The sequence below is a fragment of the Melozone crissalis genome, unplaced genomic scaffold (genome assembly GCF_028551555.1).
Source record: "Melozone crissalis strain CALT ecotype California unplaced genomic scaffold, PUWL_Pcris_2 ptg000056l_1, whole genome shotgun sequence".
NCBI classification, from domain to species: domain Eukaryota; kingdom Metazoa; phylum Chordata; class Aves; order Passeriformes; family Passerellidae; genus Melozone; species Melozone crissalis.
Genome location: NW_026535834.1, coordinates 9,197,058 through 9,219,087, shown reverse-complemented (window position 1 = coordinate 9,219,087; position 22,030 = coordinate 9,197,058). Strand labels below are relative to the sequence as shown.

At 45.8% G+C, this 22,030-nt stretch overlaps 1 protein-coding gene across 3 annotated transcripts in view; it reads right to left on the bottom strand.

Annotated features, from left to right (window-relative positions):
• TRIM9 (tripartite motif containing 9) overlaps positions 1 to 22,030 on the bottom strand; it is a 69,419-nt gene that overhangs the window by 30,415 nt on the left and 16,974 nt on the right. For all 3 annotated transcript variants that reach the window (XM_054286877.1, XM_054286879.1, XM_054286878.1), the window contains exons 2-3: positions 2,139 to 2,234; positions 556 to 678 (exon numbers count right to left, since the gene is read on the bottom strand). In XM_054286877.1, coding sequence (XP_054142852.1) covers positions 556 to 678; positions 2,139 to 2,234 — 219 coding nt within the window. The remainder of the gene's footprint in view (positions 1 to 555; positions 679 to 2,138; positions 2,235 to 22,030) is intronic.

Here is a 22,030-nt window from a genome sequence, read left to right as displayed (position 1 = left end):
AACTCCCCTGTCCAACAATTCTGGGCATGGCTGCCCCTGTTCCACTGCTCCCAGGTGTGATCTGCTCCTTTGCTTCCCTTCCCAGCCCCACATCAGCTGGAAAGACGTGGTGTGGTGGGAATGGCACAAACCAGGAGCCCCTTCCCACAGCTCCCACTGAGCTGCTCCCCAGCACCAGAAACCTCAGTGCCACCACCATCCCGAGGCCATGACAGCAGAGAAATCACAGCCAGTCCTGCTCCTGGTGACAGCTCATGACACCAAGTGGCTCAGGGCTTCAGCAGAAGCTACAAGCAGATCCTGCAGGATCATTCCAGAAGCTTGGGAGCAACATGTGAGATGAACAAAGTAATTTTCCATGTGGTTCTGCTGACCTAAGGACTAGAAATGAACCCAACAACTCGGTGGGAACCACCTGGAGGAAGCAGCACTTTGTCAGGGACATGCTGTGAGCGGGCTGGGCACCTGCAGCAAGATGGAATTCACGTGGAAAAGGAGTGAGCTCCCCAAAAAACAGCATCCCAGTCCTCATCCCCTGCAGGACCCCAGGCTCACCTTCAGCTTGTGCTCGTGCTCCTTGTTGACCCGGGAGAGCAGCTGGGCTTTCCTCCTGTTGAGGGCATCGATGAGGGCGTCGCACTGCGCCACCAGGCAGGCCTCAAACTCCACGCTGTTCTCCTGTGGGCACAGAGGGGTCACAGATCAGGGAACAACCCCAGGCCAGCTGCAAAACTGGGTTTGCCTTTTTAATGGCGCCACAGGGGTCGTTTCTGCACATGCAGCTGCATCAGTGCACCCCATGAAACCACAATGTTGGATGTGGGATCTGCACGGCCTGGGATGGTGGAAAATGTGGAGGTGGGGATGCCTTGAGAAGGCTGAGCTAGGACAGAGGCTGGATGGAGCTAAAGAATAAAGCAGGGATTTATTCAAAGGATCTCCTCAAAAGATCCACCCTGGGCAGGGGGAATTCATAACAGAACACGTGGAGATGAAGTGGGAATTTCCAAAATTGTGAGAGCTGGGTGAAATCCCATCAAGGACACAGCAGGAGCATCAGCCTCCCTCCCTCCCTGGGAAAGCACTTCCAGCCTTGCTCAGACAAGGATTGAAGTCACAGAGATTTGAGGGCATGACTGAAATGCTTTCTCACGTTGGAACATCTGAGATGATAAATTGGGAGAGCCCTGGATGTGCAAACAGGGCTGGATTAACGAGGTGCTGGGTGAGGCTGGTGCTGTCCCTTGGCCCGGTGACAGATGCCACCATTCCCTGGGTGGCACGGCACTCATTCTTTGCCAGGGTACAATGTTATCACAGGGATTTGTACTGAGTAAAAGAATTTACTAAAGGGGGGAATGAGACATGGGGTTAGGAATTAACTTGGGGTAGAAATCAATTTGGGATTTACATGAGGTGTGCTGGTTTAACTTGTTTAGTCTATGGCTTGCTCACATTGATGCCTTGTGCAGGCTGCCCTGGAGCAGAGGCTGGATGGAGTCACAGAATAAAGCAGGGATTTATTCAAAGCATCTCCTCCATGGATCCACCTTGGGCAGCACCAGAGCCCAGCCAGGGCTGCACCCAAGATCAACCAAAATGGCCCCAAAATGCACGGCCGGGCACGGGGTCTGTCCCTGGGATCAGTTCTGCTCCATTTGCACCTTGCAGTTCATTGTCCCATTCCAGCTTTAGCCCCTGCAGTCCCACCCTGCTTGTTTTTCTCTCTCCAGCCCACGGTGTTTGTGCTCCTGGGCTGAGATTTGGGTCATTTGTCCTTGGTGTCCAGCTGGAGCAGGAATTGTTTTGTCTCCCTGCTCTGTGCACCGAGCTCACCATCCCATAATACGAAGCCCAGACCCACCCACTAAAGCAGCACAGAATGTGAAAAATATAAAATCTAAGCCCTGAGGCATGAGTGGCAGATGAGGATCAGGTTTGGATCCACCCTTGGCAGAGATGGGAAGGGCTCAGACTCTGCTGCTCCCTCCACAATCAGCAGTTTTGGGGAGGGTTTGGGGGGCAATATGGAAAAGGAGGTTCTTTTGGGAGAGCACCCACCCAACCCAGCCTGGGAAGGGGGACCGGGATGGCTCATCCTGGTGGGAAGGGGCAGTTCCTCAGTTCAGACTCAGTACCTGGATTTGCTGCACCATGTTGCGGAGCTGGACCAGGAATTCCTTTGCCTCCTTGGCTCTGTCTGACAATCCATTGAGGGCCTGGGAGAGCTGGCTCTGCAGGGGAAACAAAGAGCAAGGTCATTTCCACGTCCAGGACTCATCCATCCCCCAGTACAAACACAATTGACTCCACAGAGCTCCCTCTCAAGCCCTCTAAGTAGTGGAACTAACAGGCAGAAACAGAGCTTGTAACAATCAGGAAAATCCATGGAAACAAGGGAAAAACAAGGGAAAACCAAAAGCAACATGCACAACTTTAGTTATCCTCACAGACCCTGCCCTGCTAACAGGCAAGCTATGGAAATGTGGGCAGATTCTCCCACCACACCCAGATCAGAGCTCCTGCAATGCAGCTGATGGACTGGACACCCACAAGATGTAAGAGACCAGAAGGAGATTTAATTTGATCTGAAATGGGCCCAAGAGACAGGATTGTGGGGGATTTGGGCTGGGGATTCCAGCATCCCACCAAGGTGTGCCTGAGTGCAAGGAGAGGAAAAGGAGGGTGAACCATCACACCCTGGCGGAAACGGATTTATAGAAAATTAAAGCTTGACAGAAAGATTATATAGTATGTATCTGTATGAAAACTTTGAGATGAGAAATGCTGATTTAGAAATGTTATGGAATAGGATAGAGATTGTTGAGAGAGAAATGGAGGTAGAAACAAGTTTTAAAGCATGGCTTTGCTAAAAAGACTAGATACTTTGGAGAAATAGAATTGTGGAAGATGTATTGTAGTAAGACTCACAAGGGGTAATTTTAGATGATTGGCTTTAAGGCATTTACAGCATGGTGTGACAAAAGCTGATAGGCCAAGAAGCACTTATAAAGAATTGTAATTAAGAAATAGTTGTCTTCTGATTGTGATGGTGTGAATTATAACATCTGTGTTGTCTCACCCTTCTAATGAGACTGAAAATGGAATAAAAGTTTTAAAATACCTCTCAGATACCCCATCTCTAGGTCAGAAAAAAACATTATCCAAGAGAAGGTAAAGGTTTTCCTGCAAAACACTGACTGTTCCTTCTCCCTGTGGAGTGGGAACACTCCCACAGCCCTGGCCCTGAGCACCAGAACGTGGTAATAACAATCATTATGTTCATCAAATGCTTTTTCTTTTTCATTTCCATGGCTCTTTATGAACACTCACTCAGGAATCTTCCCCATCTCCCCCTTCTGCCATCACAGCAGTGTGTGGATTATCTCAAGAGCTGCCCAAACCACCCTCAGCAATTTTCCTCTGGGAGAGATTTTGCCTCTTTTGTGGGCTGCAAATTGGCTGCAGACACCCCGTGGGTTTTGGGGGTGATCTTTCTTTGAGGCAGACACAGAAAGGTGCTGGGATGGTGGTTGGTGTGCCCAAATCTCCAAAAATGTGCTGTGCCCATCCTTCCAGGGATCAGGGTGTGGGCATTGAGCTGTGCTTCCCTGGATGCCAGTGTGGGAGATGGGAAATGAGATGGGAGAGGGGAGAAATGTCACATTCACATTCTCTGGAAAAATCCCTTTGCCCAGGATTTTGCTCCTGGGAAGCCGAGAAGCCTCAGAGAAAAAGGAAAACAATTCTTATCTCATTTGCTTCTCCTGTGTTTTGCTCACATGGAATGTGTTTGGACATTGTTTATCCAACAAGTGATTGTTTCATTGGTTTCATGTGAATTGTTTTGACTTAATGACCAATCAAGGTCAAACTGTGTGGAGGCTCTAGAAAGAGTCACAAGTTTTCATTATTCTCTTTTTAGCTTTCTGTAAGTATCCTTTCTGTATTCTTTAGTACAGTATTAATAATATAATATAATATGATATGATATGATATGATATGATACAATATATGATACGATATGATATGATATGATATAATATGATATGATATGATATGATATAATATAATATAATATTTATCTACATATGACATAATATATAATAAAATATATTATATAACATATATCTATATAATATTATATATAATATATGAAATTTAATACATTTATATACATATATTTATAAAAATTTATTATATAATAATAATAATAATAATAATAATTTAATATATATAATATCTTAAAATAATAAATTATCCTTCTGAGAACATGGAGTCGGATTCATCATTCCTTCCTTTGTCTGGGAACCCCACAAACACAACAGAGAAGGGCTCTGCTCCTTCTGGGCTGAAATCAAGAGTAAAACCCAGCTCTGCTGCTGAGGAGAGCAGCGGCAGCCCTTTAATGGCCCAGAAATAATGGCCCAGAAAATGACCTCGCTGCTGCTTCCCGGGGAGACTTTAATCTCACCCGAGTGCTTCCTGCATTCCCTTTGTAATTTATCCTTGGGACGTGGAGCTAATCAGGGAATGCATCTCTAATGGAAATGGGATTGCTAACTCAGCTCAGCAGTTCCCCCATCCCTCCTCCCTCCCCAGACAAGGTCAGGGCCCTGCAGGGACAACCAGCCCTGCCTCTTGCAGAGCCTCCATCACCTTCCTCAGCCCTGCTGGGTCTGGGAGATGTCCCAAGCCCTGCAAGGTGTTTTGCTGAGAGCTGTGCTGCTGCAGGGCCCAGGTCCCTGATAACACAGGCAATTAATGGAAAAAATCAGCAGGGGTTGGTTGTGTTTACAAGCTCCTCATTAAAATTGCAGCATGTTGGGTTTGTTTTTTTTTTCCCTTTAATGTTTTTAAAAGGCTTTTTTTTTTTTTCCCATTAACATGAATTTCATAACGGATATCTTTAGATCAGCATAATTCTTTGAGGCTTTCCTGATGGGAAAGCTTTTTAAAAGTGGGCTTAAAATTTAATAAGAGCTCTGTGGTGCTTGTGTGTGTTGTCCATGGAGGTTCCTTCACCCCAGGCACCCCCAGACTCACAGCACAGCAGCTCCACATGTGCAGCAAGCCTGGAGTGCCCACAAAAAGATGGTCCAGGAGCTCAGAGCATCCCTGCCGGTGGGCTCCCTGCACCCCTGTCTCAGCTCAGCCCTTCCCTCTGCTCCAGGTACTCCTGATGCCTCCAGGGCAAGTGAGAGAAGAGCATTATCTAGTCTGAAAAGTGTCATTTTCCCAGACTTTTAAGGATTTCCAGAATTTTCAGGACAGTTCCTAAACATGGGTGGGCACAGGAGCTCCAAGGTTTGGCTTTTCCCCAGCAGAGCTTCATTCCCATCTCCAGATGGGTTTCCCTCAGGAATCCATTCCCCCTTGTCCTGTCACTTCATCCCTTGTCCCAAGTCCCTCTCTGTCACTGTCATATTGTCTGAAAAATCCCTTCACCAGGATTTCTTCTCCTGGGAAGCTGAGAAGCCTCAGAAAAAAGTGAAAACAAGAATTATCTGATTGCTTCTCCTGTGTTTTGCTGCTTTGGAATGTGGTCTGGAGATTGTGGTCATTGTTTGAATGGTTTCATGTGAATTGTTTTTATTTAATGACCAATCACAGCCAGCTGTGTTGGACTCTGAGGAGTCAGCCACAAGTTTTTATTATTGATTCTTGTTAAGCCTTCTGTCTGTATATATAATATAATATAATATAATATAATATAATATAATATAATATAATATAATATAAACAATATTAATTATAAAACTAATTAATAAAAATTAATGTAATTATACAATTTATATTATATTATATTAATTATATATATTATTATTATATATTATAATATATACTTTTTTATCTCATATATATATGAGAAAAAAATAAATCAGCCTTCTGAGAACATGGAGTCACATTCATCCTCTCTGACCTCGTCCTGGGTACCCTCACAAACTCAAAACCTCTCCAGCTCTCCTGGAGATCCTTTAGGCATTTTATTCCTCCCCAAAAGGAATGTTGTGTGATATATTCAAATAAGTGTGAGTATTTCTGGCACGCTGCAGCAACCTGGAGTGCTGCACTTTGCATCTCCACGTGACAAGAAAATCGTTGTGGCTTTTTGGGGTCAGGAACCCTGCTCTGGGGACACCATCATGGGGGGCTGGAGTGGAGCTGAGCCCACCCCCAACCAGCACAGGCAGGGGAATTAATGAGTCTGAAATGAAGAAAAATCCCATTTCCCGGTGCCTTAAAATCAAGGGAATTAATTCTTTGTGGAAAGCTGCGCTCTTTTCTCAATGCTCTCAGTCCAAGGCAGTAAGAAGAGACCTCTGTGATTCACATCAGCATTAATGGCAGCTAAGCATTTAAATCTTTCTGTCCCCAGAGCACTTAGGAGAGAATCTGTCCTCTCTTTGTGCTCACTAATAGCTCCATAACCCTCCTCCTTCCCAGGCAGGCTGACAAAGGCATTTCTGTCACTGATTCTCCCTTGTGCCAGCACAGGGATGGCAGCAGCCGGTGCAGAATGTGGCATTCACATTCCCTGGAAAAATCCCTTTGCCCGAGATTGTTCTCCTGGGAAGCTGAGAAGCCTCAGGGAAAAGGAGAACAATCCTTATCTCATTTGCTTCTCCTGTGTTTTGCTGCTTTGGAATGTGTTTGGAGATTGTTTACCCACAGGTGATTGTTCCATTGGGTTCTGCTGGGAGTTGTTTTCACTCTTTGGCCAATCAGGGCCAAGCTGTGTCAGGACTCTGGAAAGAGTCACAAGTTTTCATTATTATTTTTTTTGCATTCAGTAAGTATCCTTTCTGTATTCTTTAGTATAGTATAGTATTCCATAATATAATAATTTAATAATATTTGACATGTATTATAATATTCTTTAATATAATTATTATAAAGTAATAAATCAGCCTTCAGAAGCATGGAGTCAGGATTCTCATCTCTTCCTTCACTGAACATCACCACAGAACCCCATGGCAGGGCAGGAGCTGTTCCCAGCTGTTCTCCTGCCCTCCAAAGGATCAGGAGCTGTCACAGATGCTGGAGTTGAACTCATGTGAATCTTCCTTTTAATTAAGGCACAGGACCTGCAGCCTTTGAGTCTTGAGGCCAGCCCCCTGTACGTGGTGGCTGCCTAATTAAAATGGGATGTTTAATTAAAACTCGCATTCAGTCAGGAAGTTGATGAAGCTAAACTGCTGCTAATTGGCTTTTGGCTCCAGTGCCTGACCTCTGGATTCAAGGCTGCCTCTGGAAAGGAACCAGGAGCTGCAGCCTGGGCTGATCCTGCCCCTTGAGATTGAGGGGTCAGACAGTGCCACGTCCTGGGACCCTGCAGGGGCCTGGTCTGGGACACTGCCAGGATCCAGGGGCAGCCACAGCTGCTCTGGAATTCCATCCCAGCCTTTCACCACTGTTGCCTTGTTTTTTTAAGCCTTCTGATGTTTACATTTTTATAACAAACTTTTTTACACGCTTTATGTAAATAACTGATTGTTTTGCATTCTTTTTTAGAAGAAGAGATATTTGATGGACGGTTGGTTTGTCCAGTGTCATTGGAGAGGTGGCACTGTCACCCTCCAATCCACTGTCACTTTTAGAAATCTATAAATGTTAGAGTCAAAAATTAAACTTCCCTCTTTTTCACCTTAGAGTGTTGTGTGTCTGTGTCATTTTATTTTGTGTCCTATAATGACACATCACCCTACCAGCCAAGAATTCCCAGTTCCCAAAATCCCATCCATCCCTGCCCTCTGGCATTGGAAGCCATTCCCTGTGTGCTGTCCCTCCATCCCTTGTCCCCAGTCCCTCTCCAGCTCAAGGCCAGGTTGGATGGGGCTTGCAGCAACCTGGACTAGGTGGAAGTGTATTGGATTTGTGGGGCAGGAGGAATGATGGATCTGACTCCATATATTCTCAGAAGGGAAATTTATTATTTTATAATACTATATTATATTAAAGAATGCTATACTAAACTACACTAAAGAATACAGAAAGGATACTTACAGAAGGCTAAAAAGATAATAATGAAAACTTGTGACTCTTCCCAGAGCCCTGATTGGCCAATAAGTTCAAACAATTCACAGAAAACCAATGAAACAACCACCTGTTGGATAAACAATCTCCAAATCACATTCCAAAGCAGCAAAACACAGGAGAAGCAAATCAGATAATTATTGTTTTCCTTTTCTCTGAGGCTTCTCAGCTTCCCAGGAGCAAAATCCTGGGCAAAGGGATTTTTCCAGGGAATGTGAATGGCACAGAAGTGGGATGGAACAAGGTGGTCCTGAACATCCTATCCAACCCAAACCACTCCTTGATGCTGTGATTCTGCAGTCTCAGCTGCAAATATCTGTAACTGAGCCAAAGCAGGTGACAGGAACAGGGGCTGAATTGCCCCTCTGCCAAAGCTCCACCACTGCTGCTGAGCATTTCACATGGCTCCAGCTCAGCTTTCCCTGGTTTTCCACAAGAAGGTGTGATCCCAGTGTGGCAGTCACATTTTCTGAAAAATCACTTCACTCAGGATCCTTCTCCTGGGAAGCTGAGAAGCCTCAGAGAAAAATGAAAACAATTCTTATCTCATTTGCTTCTCCTGTGTTTTGCTGCTTTGGAATGTGGTTGGATATAGTTTATCCAACAGGTGATTGTTTCATTGGTTTCATGTGAATAGTTTTGACTTAATGACCAATCAGTACCAAGTTGTGTCAAAATTCTGGAAAGAGTCACAAGTTTTCATTATTATCTTAGCCTTTTGTAGGTCTCCTTTCCATATTCTTTAGTATAGTTTAGTTTAGTATTCTTTAATATAATATAGTATCATAAAATAATAAATTAGCTTTCTGAGATCGTGGGAGACAGATGATCATTCCTTCCTCTCTGCCATGGGGCACCCCACAAATACAATATCCCACCCTGCCAGAAAGCTGCAAATCAAACAACAAATCAAGGAAGTGCCCACACTTGTCACCAGAAGGACACACAGACAGAGGCAGGTTTGTGAGCACAAACCTGGGTGCAAACTGTAGGAGAAAAGGGAATTTTTAGGCATGGATCCCACTCCCCTGCTGCCTTCCACGAGGGCCTTGGTTCTCCTTCACTGCAGTTACCCCACGGAATCTGAGGTGTGCAGGAGCGAGGTGAAATGTAAATCCTCAGGTGGGACAGCCCCTGGGAGAGCAGCTCCATAAAGCCTTGGAAAAGGCTTCCAAACTGAGGTGCTGGAAGTGGGAATGTGGATTTGTAGTTTAAAGTTAAGAAGAAGAAAGCACAGAGTTTTAGAGTTCAAGATATAGAAATAAAAGTAGTTCCAGAGGTAAACAAGGAGTTTAGAATGCAACACTGTGGGTTTGTGTGCCATAACAGGATTGGCTAAGAAAGCTCACACTGTAGAAGAAATAAGAAGAAATATTTAAGGATTGGGTCAAAAACATAAATAGCCTGGTGTTTTATTGGTCAATAAATCCTTAAAAGGGGTCTTGGGACCTTCTGAACAGTGAAGATGTGAGCCCAACTCACCCTTCCGGCTTATATAGAAAGAAAAATACATTGTAAAAATTTATTCAAAATAAATGGAATTCTTTCCAAAATTCCCCCCGCCTGAGGGTGGCCTGAGCTCGCTGTGGGGTGGTGCTGGCAGAGCCCAGGCAGAGCTGGAGCCCCAGCCCCGTGTGCTGTGCCTGGGCTGCACAGATGGCCCTGGCCTGGCTTTGTTCAGGCACACACAGGGGCACTGTGTTCCCTCAGCAGGCACAGCTGATTCAAAGCTCCAGCCTGCAAATAAAGCAAGGATAGATTCTTTTCAAGCATGACCTTCCTGAAAGCCTTTCACTGCCTCCCATGTGGGGTCCCCTGGCCGTGGGCAGTCTCAGTGCTCTCCCAGGCCATGCTGGGTTTAGGGTTTATCCAGCCTGGTGACAGTGACAATCCTGCAGCAGTGGCAGTGCCTGCCATCCATCTGTGCTTGCCCAGGCCAGCTGGCTGCCCACAGCCCCTTACCCCACACCCTGACCAGCCCCCAGCTTTGGGGGTCATCCCTGAAAGGAGACTTCTCATCTTTTAAAAATTATTTGGTCGCCAAGCCCTGCACTGGGGACGCTGCTGGAAGCAGGAGGGTAAAACCCAGCAATTCTTCTCTTGGCATGGATTCTGAGTCACACAACAGTTATGTCAGAGCTGTGAAAGAACAAATCTGGGCCGCAGCCCTCCTGCCAGGAGCCATGTGGGTGAGGGCCTGGCTGGAATGACTGGGATGCTCAGGGACAGGTCACACGCTGCAGAAATGGAACAGCAAAAGTGTTTAAAGCGCTTTGTTCCTGCTGGGAATCCTTGTGCTCACTTGGACCTGCCATTCCCTGGCTCCCAGGCCAGGCCAGCTGCTGCCCTGCAGCCTGCAGTGATTCCTCAGTGGGATCTGGGAGAAAGAACCCCCAAATTCCAGCATCCCTGCTCTCTGATCCCATTTCTTTGAGGGGCAAACCAGGTGTGGCATTCACATTCTCTGAAAAATCCCTTCTCCCAGGAATTTCTCCTGGGAAGCTGAAAAGCCTCAGAGAAAAAGGAAAACAATTCTTATCTCATTTGCTTCTCTTGTGTTCTGCGGCTTTGGAATGTGTTTGGAGATTGTTTACCCACAGGTGATTGTTCCACTGGATTCTGCTGTGAGTTGTTTTCACTGTTTGGCCAATCAGGGCCAAGCTGTGTTGGGACTCTGGAAAGAGTCCAGAGTTTTCATTATTATCTTTTTAGCCTTCTGTCTGTATCCTTTCTGTATTCTTTAGTATAGTTTAGTTTAGTATTCTTAAATACAGTATCATAATAAATGAGCCTTCTGAGAACATGGAGTCACATTCATCATTCCTTCCCTCCTCAGGGGTCCCCACAAATACAATAACCAGGCAAGCAAAACTCTCAGCTGGGGCTGGCCTCCTTCTCCACGCAGCACTGACAGAACCAGAGCACACAGTCCCAAGCTGTGGTTGAGATTTTGGTTGATATAACAGGTTGAGATAATAGGTTGGATATTAGGAAAAAGTTTTTTTACAGAAAGAGTGATAAAGTTCTGGAATGGCTGCTGGGGAGGTGGTGCAGTCCCCATCCCTGGGTGTGTTTAACAAAGCCTGGATGTGGCACTGGGTGCCAGGGCTGAGTTGAGCTGTTGGGGCTGGGTTGGACCCCATGATCCTGAATGTCTCTCCCTACCCAGGGATTCTGTGAATTCTGTGAATTCCCCAGCAGAAGACACAAACCCAAGTGGCCTGTGAGGTACCAGCCTTCCAAACCCATGGAGGCACCAGGTGAAGTTACCAGATTGCATCAGAGCTGCAGTGACCCTCCCCACCTCAAGCACTGCAGTGGGATCAGCCTCATTTTCTCTCATCCCTCTGGAAAATGCTCTAGGAGGATTCCTTGATGAATTCTAGAATCATTAAAAGGTTGGAAGACACCTCCAAGATCATCAAGTCCAACTTCCAGGTTGGCTGAAGCCGAGCAAGGCCAGTTTTGCCCTCAGGGACACTCAGTGTGGATCACTAATTTGACTTTTTTGGCTGTCCTTGGTGTTTAGGCTGAACAAATACCAGAGTTATGGGATGTCCTGGGCTGCTCCTGGCTGTGAGGATGTATTAAATATTCTCTGTCCTTGCTTTGATACAGGATCCAGTCTTTGCTTTGATTTTTGGGGAGAAGAAATGTAAGCACCTCGCAACAGCCCTTTGATTTTGTCCAATTAATTCCTGGCTTGCTTCACTAATGATCAACAGAAAATGATCTTAGCTTTCCCCTGCCAGCACCTGACACAGGGCCCTTTGAAAGCACACACAGAACTGCAGGATGTGTTACAGGGATGCTGAGAAAAACTCAGCCAGGAGCTGCTGCTCTCCCACAGGCACAGAGAGGGGAAACGAGGTAAGGACAGAGAGTAAAAACTCCAAATATCCCCTTGTTGAGTGAGTTGGTGATGAAGTTCACTCTCCATGCTTTAGGTTGTGTCCCTGAGAGGAGGTGCTGCAGCCCTGCACAGCCACCAGGGTGGAGAACCAGGACAAGAGAATTCCAAATCCATTGGAGTTGAGTCTGGCTTTTTTGGGGAGCTGAGCCCTGGCAAGAAGAGCCCCAGCTTTGCTAAGGGCTGCTCCTTGTGTCCTGGGATCCTGCAGGGGCCTGCCTTGGGCACTTCAGGGATCCAGGGGCAGCCATAGCTGCTCTGGGAATTCCATCCCAGCCCCTCTCCACCCTCCCAGCCAGGAATTCCCAGTTCCCAATATCCCTGATCCTCAAGGAAGATCTCTCCCATCTCAGGCAGCCACAGAAAGAGCATTCCTGTTGTTCTTAATAAGCAACAAATTCATTGCAGAGCCTTAATTAGGGAGAAAGGCCCTTAATGGAGCCAGAGCTGCATTTCCTGAGCAGGCTGCTTAGCAGCTAATCCCCCCACGGCTGATCCCTGCTCCTTGTGGCATTTTCCCTTCACTCCTAAGCCTCAGAGCCCTGGATTCCCCTCACCACGGGGCAGCAGACAGAAGGGAATGGGTATTAAAGACTCAGCTGTGCTGTCCTCAGCTCCAGGGTCAGCTCCAGGGGTTCCCTTGGCTCCCCCAGCGCTGCCCTCTGAGGTGCAGAGCTCACAACTCCCTCTGGGTCACCCTCACAGGGAACAGTGGCCACACCAAAAAATCCCAGTGTGTCATCTTCAGGGCACAGCAGAGAGGGATTTGCCTCTGCAGGAGGTTTGCAATTAAATAAGGGGCAATGGAGGAGGCTGAGCAAAAGAAAACTGGATCAGAAGGGTGTGGAGCTGCTGGAGAGAGTCCAAAGGAGCCACAGAGATGCTCCAAGGACTGGAGCCAGGCTGGGAGAGCTGGGAATGTTCCCCTAGAGAGGAGAAGGCTCCAGGGAGAGCTCAGAGCCCCTGGCACTGAAGGGGCTCCAGGAGAGCTGAAGAGGGACTGGGGACAAGGGATGGAGGGACAGGATACAGAGAATGGCTCCCAGTGCCAGAGGGCAGGGATGGATGGGAGATTGGGAATTCCTGGCTGGGAGGGTGGGCAGGCCCTGGCACAGGGTGCCCAGAGCAGCTGTGGCTGCCCCTGGATCCCTGGAAGTGCCCAAGGCCAGGCTGGGTGGGATCGGAGCAGCCTGGGATGGTGGGAGATGTCCCTGCCATGAGCAGAGGGCTGGAATGGGATGGGCTTGAAGTTCCCTTCCAACCAAAACCATTCTGTGTTTCAAGCTATGAACTCCCACCAGTTTTAGAATTGAGAGGGAAACAAAAAAGAAAAAGAAAGAAAAAAAAAAAATTAGGGACAGAGCAGCCTCTGTCCAGCCATGGTCCAGCACCTCAGCTCTTCCCAAGGATTCCCACAACAGGAAAAGTACAATGCGAAGCCCTGATGGTATCATGGCCATCCTTAATTATATCCTGGAGGCAGCAAACTCCTCTGTCTTCCTCAGCAACCTGCTGTCATCTCCCTAAAAAAAACCACTGCTCCACTTGACCTCCCTTTTGCTGCCGGCCTGAGGGTTTGAGCTCATGCAGAAGGAAATGAGCTCCTCAGGGATTGCTGTGAAATGCTCCTGTTTATGCAGGACAAATGAGTGCTGGGGGAATGACTGCTAGAGAAGGTCAAGGAGCTTTCAACCACTTCCAAATTAAACCAATTTCAACCTAAACCAATTCCAACCTAAACCATGTCCAGGCTAAACCTCTCCCAACCTAAACCAATTCTAACCCAAACCACTTCCAACCTAAACCACTTCTTCCAACATCAACTACTTCTACCAAAACCAATTCCAACCAAAAACTACTTCCAAACTAAACCACTCCCAACCCAAACTGTGGTGGTGTTCACAGGGGTCCCAGGACAAGGGAAGAGATGAGAATGTTGACTCCATGTTTCATAAGGCTGATTTATTATTTTATGATAAATATTATATTAAAACTATACTAAAAGAATAGAAGAAAGGATTTCATCAGAAGGCTAACAAGGAATAGAAAGAAATGAAATGATGATAAAATCTTGTGACTGACCAGAGAGTCTGAGACAGCTGGACTGTGATTGGCCATTAATTAAAAACAACCACATGAGACCAATCACAGATGCATCTGTTGCATCCCACAGCAGCAGATAATAATTGTTTACATTTTGATTCTGAGGCCTCTCAGCTTCTCAGGAAAAAAGATCCTAATGAAAGGATTCTTCATAAAATATATCTGTGCCACCCAAACTACTTCCAAACTAAACCAGTTCTAACCCAAACCACATTTAATCTAAACCACATCCAAACAAAACTACTCCCAACCCAAACCACTTCCAGCCTAAATCACTTCTGAAATAAGCCACTTCCAACCCAAACCACTTCCAACCCAAACCACTTCTTCCAAACTAAACCAATTCCAATCTAAACCACTTTCAACCTAAACAACTCCATCCCAAAACACTTCTTCCAACCTAAACCACTCCCAACCTAAACCATTTCTTCCAATGCAAACCGCTTCCACCAAAAGCAATTCCAACCCAAACCACTTCCAAACTAAACCACTCCCAACCCAAACCATTCCCAAACAAAACCACTTCCAAACTAAACCACTCCCAACCCAAACCATTCCCAAACAAAACCACTTCCAAACTAAACCAATTCTAACTCAAACCACATCCAACCTAAACCACTCCCAACCCAAACCACTTCCAGCCTAAATCACTTCTGAAATAAACCACTTCCAACCTAAACTACTTCTTCCAACCCAAACCACTTCCACCAAAACCAATTCCAACCCAAACCACTTCTTGCAACCTAAACCACTTTCCATCTAAATCTCTTCCAACCCAAACCATTTCCAACCCAAACCACTCCCAACCCAAATCACTTCTTCCAATCTAAACCATTTCCAACCTAAACTATTCCCAGCCTGGTCAGTGCTGAGGAAAGGGTTGGTTCCTGCTGTGTTTGAAGGACACAAATCACTGCTGCATCTTTTTATTAAAAAAAAAAGTCTGGAGGATGTTGCTGTGAGTGGTGAGGGAAGTCTCAGCAGGCACACACTGTCTCCTCAGACACAGCTCCTTTCATGGTGGATGAAGAAAACATGGAAGCAAAGACTTGAGTTATGATCCCATGGGTCAAGATCTGTGTTCTGTACAGGATAAAGGTGCTGTGCACAAAACAAGGCCATGAAGCTGTCAGGGGATGGGAAAACACAGTTTTTGGGGTAGAATTGGCACCGGAACACATAGATGTGGTCACCACTGCCTGTGAGCACCTCCTCCATCTCCATCCAGGCAGTGTTTGTGGTCCAGGCACACCCAGAAATGTGCACCCTGCAGATCTGCTGCTTCCTGCCTTAAAATTCTGCTCCATCTGCTCCAATCCCACTCCAGTGGTTACTCACACTTCAGCTCTCCCATCCCATTATTGCATTAAGTCTTGAAATCTGATTACATTAAATTTAAACCTGATTAAGTGCATAAACAATGATTTTTTTCCCAGTCCTGGCCCTAACCCAGGGTTGAGAGCCCTGTGGGGCAATTCCTCTTCCTGCAGGGAGTGTCCTGACCATCCTTTTGTCTTGTCCTACAGCTTTAATTACCATCTGGGCTCTGGAGCCAGCCTCAGCCATAAACAGCCTTGACAGCTCGCCAGCATCTTGACTTTGCTTTGACATTTAATTGCCTAGAAATGCAAATTGTATTGAATTCTCCTGTTCTGAGCAATCACTGAGGCAAGAAGGGAAAGGAACACATCCCATGGCTGCGAGTGGCTGGGTGGTGACCATGAAGGCTGGGAGAGTCCAGGCTGGAGGAGGCTCCAGGGAGAGCTCAGAGCCCTCTCCAGGGTCTGAAGGGGCTCCAGGAGAGCTGGAGAGGGATTTGGGCAAGGGATGGAGGGACACGACAAGGTAGAATGGATTTCAGCTGAAAGAGGAGAGATTTAGGTTCAATATATGGAAGAAATTTTTCCCTAGGAGGGTGGGGAAGCCCTGGCAGAGGGTGCCCAGATCCCTGGAAGTGTCCAGGACCAGGTTGGACAGGGCTTGGAGCAGTCTGGGATAGTGGAAGGTGTCCCTGACCTCCAAGCACACAGCAAGCCCCTCCCTCTGCTTGCCTGGCACATTTTTAGGACCATGTGGGTTCTCTTAAAAACATAATTTTGGTGTTTCACTCAACATTGCTCCTGGCCAGTGCTTTAAAACTCTGGTGCTCCACAGTGAGTGCCTGAAGAGCACAAAAGTGACAACTTAAACCTCCTGAGATGTTCTGGGTGACCTCTTGGGAAGGATGAAAGTTTGACAAGAAAGTCCCACAGATATCTATGCTTAGCAGAAGACTTTTTGAATGTAAAATCTGAAGAAGGAATAGAGATGGAAGCAAGTTTTGATCCAGAAGAAAAGAATTGCTGAGCCAGTCTTACTGGATGACCAAGGAGGCAAAGGGTGTGTTAAGTTAGAAGGGGTTTTTATGGCTTAGAGCAAAGGATAAACCCACCCCAAACAAGAAGATGTTTTTACTAAGCAGAAAAATAACACAAGCAAACAAGCTTGCTGATGTTGCAAGTAGAAAAAAGGTCTCAGAATTTTCTACTGCAAAAAAACTGAAAAATATCTTCTAGCTTAAACTGTAATGTGCTAACTTTTAGTGACTGGAGAATAGTAACATGAATATGGTAATTACAGTAGTTATGGTAATTACAGCAGTTATGATGGGCTATAGGTAACAGTTAAGGTATAGATTGGTTCTGCTGTATGAAGATGCTCAGCACAGAAAAGTCTATAATGCATTGTAACCTAAACTAAGGGTGTCCAGGGCTGCCTGCAGCTGGAGCTGACAGCTGTGGGCACAGCTCTGCCACCCACGGCCCTGGGCTGCTGTGACACCTTGGATACAATAAACTGCATTTGGAGAGCCCCTGGAGTCCCACATCCCTCATTCAGGCTCTTACAGTGGCGCCCAACGTGGGGCACCATCAGTAAGCGCCTGAATGAGGGATGTGGGTCTCCAGGCCTGTCTGCAGCTGGAGCTGACAGATGTAGGCACAGCTCTGTCACCCACGGCCCTGGGCTGCTGTAATGTCTTAGATGCAATAAACTGCATTTTGAAGAGCTGCCTAAAATCCCACATCTCTCTTTCAAACCCTTGCTGTAGCCAGGATGCCCAGAGCCAGCAGCAAAACACATTTCAGGGACCTGAGCATCCCCAGAAGCATCCCTGAGCTTCTCCTCACATCTTCAGGAACCAGCAGCTCTGCCCACCTGACTCACAGCCACTGCAGCATCTCTGCTCTGCTCATCAGCTAATTATCACTAATTTGATGCTGCTTTTAATCACATTGCTGGATTCACACAGCAGCAGGGAGGAGGAGGAAAATATGAATCACCTGCTCTTGCTGCTGCATTTCTTCCCCCCTCCAACAGGATGGGAAATGCTCCCTGGAGAGCATCACCTTGGATCTGTGCTTTCAGCCAGGACAAATACAACCTGGAAGATTCCAGGCAGCCTGAAAGATGTGGAGATCTCAGCAGTAAAGAGCTTTCAGCCAGGAGCCTCTAGAACATTCCAGGCAGCCTGAAAGATGTTGAGCTCTCAGCAGCAGAGCTGGCAGGACACAGGGAATGGCTCCCAGTGCCAGAGAGCAGGGATGGATGGGAGATTGGGAGGGAATTCTGCCCTGTGAGGATGGAGAAGCCCTGGCACAGGGTGCCCAGAGCAGCTGTGGCTGCCCCTGGATCCCTGGAAGTGTCCAAGGCCAGGTTGGAAATTGGGGTTTTTGAGCAGCCTGGGATGGTGGGAAGTGTCCCTGCCATGGCTGGGGTGGCACTGGATGGGATTTGAGGTCCCTTCCAACCCAAATCACTCTGGAAAACTCCTTCAGTTACTGCTGCTACTTCTGGGAGGAAGGTTGAGCTCTGAGGTCCCTCCTAATGTGAAGTTTTTTATGACCAAAGCTTTGTGACTAGAAAAAAAAAAAAGATTTTTCCTGCCAGGAACATTTTTGCCTGAGCAGAGCTGCTCCCACCTTGTCCCCACTGTGGTTTCAGAGGGGACAAAGCTGAGCAGGCCCACCCAGACCCCTTGGGCCCCACACAGTCCTGCTCTGCAAGACACTGAAGGGAAGGTCCAAGGAGCAGATTTCACATTTCCTTCAGAGCAGCCCTTCAGAAATCCTTCCCATCACCATGGATACTGGAGCACTGGGAATGCACCACTCACCACGGCTGGGCTGGGGGGATGCTGCCAGGAAAACACACCTAGGGAGCTCAGATCTCCCCTCAAATGCAGGAAATCACAGGAAAAACACAGTCATTCAGCTTTTCTTCTCTGTTAACTCCTTCCTCCTGGCACTGGGCTCTGAGCCCCTGCAGCTGGATGCCAGCATCCCAGGTTGGAAAGGGCTGAATTTGGAATTTATCCCAAAATGTGACAGCAACCAGATTGCAGATTTGGTGCTGCAGATACCCAAAAAGGCAGCCTGGATTACAGAGGCTCCAAAACATGGAGAAAACTGGAATTACAGAGATGAGAAAGCATATAATTCCCAGACTGAGAATAAACAGAAATCCCACCTGAGAAAGGGAGCAGACTGGGCACAGGAGGAATTTCACAACCTTTTCCTCCTCTGGAATGGCCACAGGAAAACAAACCCAAGCTCTCTTTGGAAATCCCACTCCCTCAAGCTCAGCAGATGTTTGGAAGTGGCCCCTTGGGAACCCACACTGAGATTCCCAAGGAAAATAAAGCCCAGAGAGAGGCACTGAGTGAGAAAAGCACTGAAGGCAGCAGGAGACTGGGAATGTGTTGGATTATTCCCTGTTCTGACCCACAGATGGGGTAACTGAGAGGTGTTTAAAAACTTTTATTCCATTTTCAGTCTCATGCGAAGGGTGAGAGAATACAGATGTTATAATTTATGCTATTACTATCAGAAGCCATCTATTTCCTATTTATATACACTATAAGCATTTATTGGCCTATCAGCATTAGCTACACTATGTTGTAAATGTTTTAAAGTTAATTATCTAAAATTACTTTTCCTAAGTCCTACTACAATACATCTTTCATAATTCTATTTCTCCAAAATATCTTATCTTATTTATAAAACCACCTTTTCAAACATTTCTAATTCCATTTCTCTCTCAACAATGACTATCCTATTCCATATAATTTCTAAGTTACCATTTCTTATCTCAAAATTTACATACAAATACATGCTATATAAACCTTCCATCAAACTTTAAAAATTTTCTACAAAGCCATTTCCTACATTAATGATGTAGGGAAGGGAGGATGAGAGGCAGGGGAACCACTGCACTGGATGGATTATGAGGAGGTTGTAGATCCATTAATAAAAAAGGAAGAAGAATAAATCAATAACCCTTGGAAGAGCTGAGATAATGACTGCCTTTTAAAAAAATTAATCTTTAATAAGAAGGGATGTCTGGCTAATTAGGAAGTAATGAATAACTTGTCAGTGTTTCTACAGAGAAGGAGGAGTGAGGGGGTTCCATCCCCACAATCTGAACCACTGGAAGAGAAATCCATCCTGGTGTCACCAGGGAAGCCAGCGCTGGGCTCACTGAATCATTCATGAGCATTTATGGAGAAGAACCCAGGAAATATCAGGGGACGGGAGTGGAGGGAAAATTCACATTTACCTCAGTAATAGAGGTGGGTTTTTCTAGGGGAAAACACTTTCAAGAAAAAGAAAGAAAAACCAGGCTAAGGAGGAAAGGAGTCAAAGATACAGGTGTAACACAACATGGTGCTTGTGAAAAATGTGTATTTTATGATTGACTTTTTGCAAATATTCAAATGAATATCGTATGTGTTGTGTTAGAAAGTGATGCTGTGTTAATTTTCTTAAGTAGTGTGTTAAATATAGTTTTAGGTTATAACATAATGTTAAAATAGAAACTGTGCTATGTAAGATAGGTTTTTTTCTAAAGAAAGGACTCGCACCGAGATAGCAGCCACAGGACACCTGAATCTTTCAGAGAAAGGGAATTTATGGCCTTCTTATCAGAAGAAACAAACTTCTTCCCACCTTGGAGGCACTGTTAGGATTAGAAGGAAGGAGCTGACACTGACCAGACGGAATCCTGTGTTTGAATGGAATTTATGCATCATGGATGAGCTGTATGAATATGCAACAGGCTGTTGTTTTTAAGGGTTAATCCTCTGTTAACATGGGGCCTTTTTCAGGCTTATTTTGCCCAGAAAAGGTACCCAGACTGTCTGTAACTCTTTGTTTCTGTTGTCTCATATTGTCCTAATCCAAATGGTCTAAATTATTACTCTTATTATATTGCTATTTTTATAACAATTTTATTACCATTAAGCTTTTAAAATTTTAAAACCAAGTGATTGGCGTTTTTCACAGTGCTGAGGATGCCAAGGCCACCACTGCTCCATGTCCCCAAGTGTCACATCCACACTGCTTTTAATCCCTCCAGAGATGGAGACTCCAGCACTACCTCAGGCAGCAGTGCTGTGACTGAACAGCCCTTTTTGGGTAAAAATTTCTCCTAATATCCAACCCAAACCTCTCCTGATGCATCTTGAGGCTGTTTCCTCTTGTCCCCTGTGTGGGATATTCACTGCACAGGAGGATTAGCCCAGTGAGCCTGAGCTCATTAGATTTTAATTAGCTCCCAGGTGGTCAGCCTGAGTGTCCCTGCCATGACCCACTGGAGTGACACTCCAGAGGCACACGACAAGCCTGGATTTGTCCCATGGGTGCCCTTTGTCCTGTCTGTCCCACCCAGCCCTTGTGCCTTCACCTCCAGCCTGGGAGCTGGCACTGCCAGGAGGCTCTGCTGGCTCCTCACAGGGACAAAGGGTCTGCACACAAATGTCACCGAGAACCAGGGGTTTCAATTTAACCCTAAAATGTGAAATTTGGCCTTTTTCCAGTGGCTTTTTTCCATTTTTCCTTGGCTTTTCCAAGGCAAGGGCTGAGTCACAGAAGTGCCGAGGCCTGTTCCTTTCCCTGGGAGGCTTTGCTTTATTTAAGGATGTTTCCATATAAACTTACAACCGGTTTTGAGCACACAAAGGAGAAGCAGCTCATAAAGCAAGGCTTGTCCAGGCCCATCTTTCTCTCAATCCCAGGGCAGGGGCTCCCTGGACAGCACCAAAACCATTCCCTGCACATGGAGCAGCACCAGGAGCCAAGAGCTCCATGAATTCGGAGCTCTCACTGGCACTTCCAACATGGAGAGCCACCAAGGAAGGACCTGTGTGCCCTAAAGAAGCCTTGGGCACTGCCAGGGATATCCAGGGACAGTCACAGATTCTCTGGGCACCTGTGCCAGGGCCTGCCCACCCTCCCAGCCAGGAATTCCCAATTCCCAATCTCCCATCCATCCCTGCCCTCTGGCAGTGGGAGCCATTCCCTGTGTCCTGTCCCTCCAACCCTTGTCCCCAGTCCCTCTCTGTCACCATGACATTTTCTGGAAAAATCCCTTCACCAGGATTTCTCCTCCTGGGAAGCTGAGAAGCCTCAGAGAAAAAGGAAAAAAAACGTTATCTCATTTTTCTCTCCTGTGTTTTGCTGCTTTGGAATGTGGTCTGGAGACTGTTTATCCAACAGGTGATTGTATCATTGGTTTCATGTAAATTGTTTTAAGTTAATGACCAATCACAGTCCAGCTGTGTCGGGACTCTGAGTTTTTAAGTAGTATCTTATTAAGCCTTATGATGTACCCTTTCTCTATTCTTTACGATAGCTTAATATAGCATAATATAATAAAAAAAATAATACAAGGGAATAAAAATATAATACAATATAATGTAATATAATGTAATATAATGTAATATAATGTAATATAATATAATATAATATAATATAATATAATATAATATAATATAATATTGTAATATTAGTATGTTATTAAGCCTTCTGATGAATCCTTTCTCTATTCTTTAGTATAGCTTTAGTATAGCATTCTATAATAGAAATGTAATATAATGTAATATAATATGTAATAAAATGTAATGTATTGTAATATGTAATAAAATGTAATGTAATGTAATGTTAT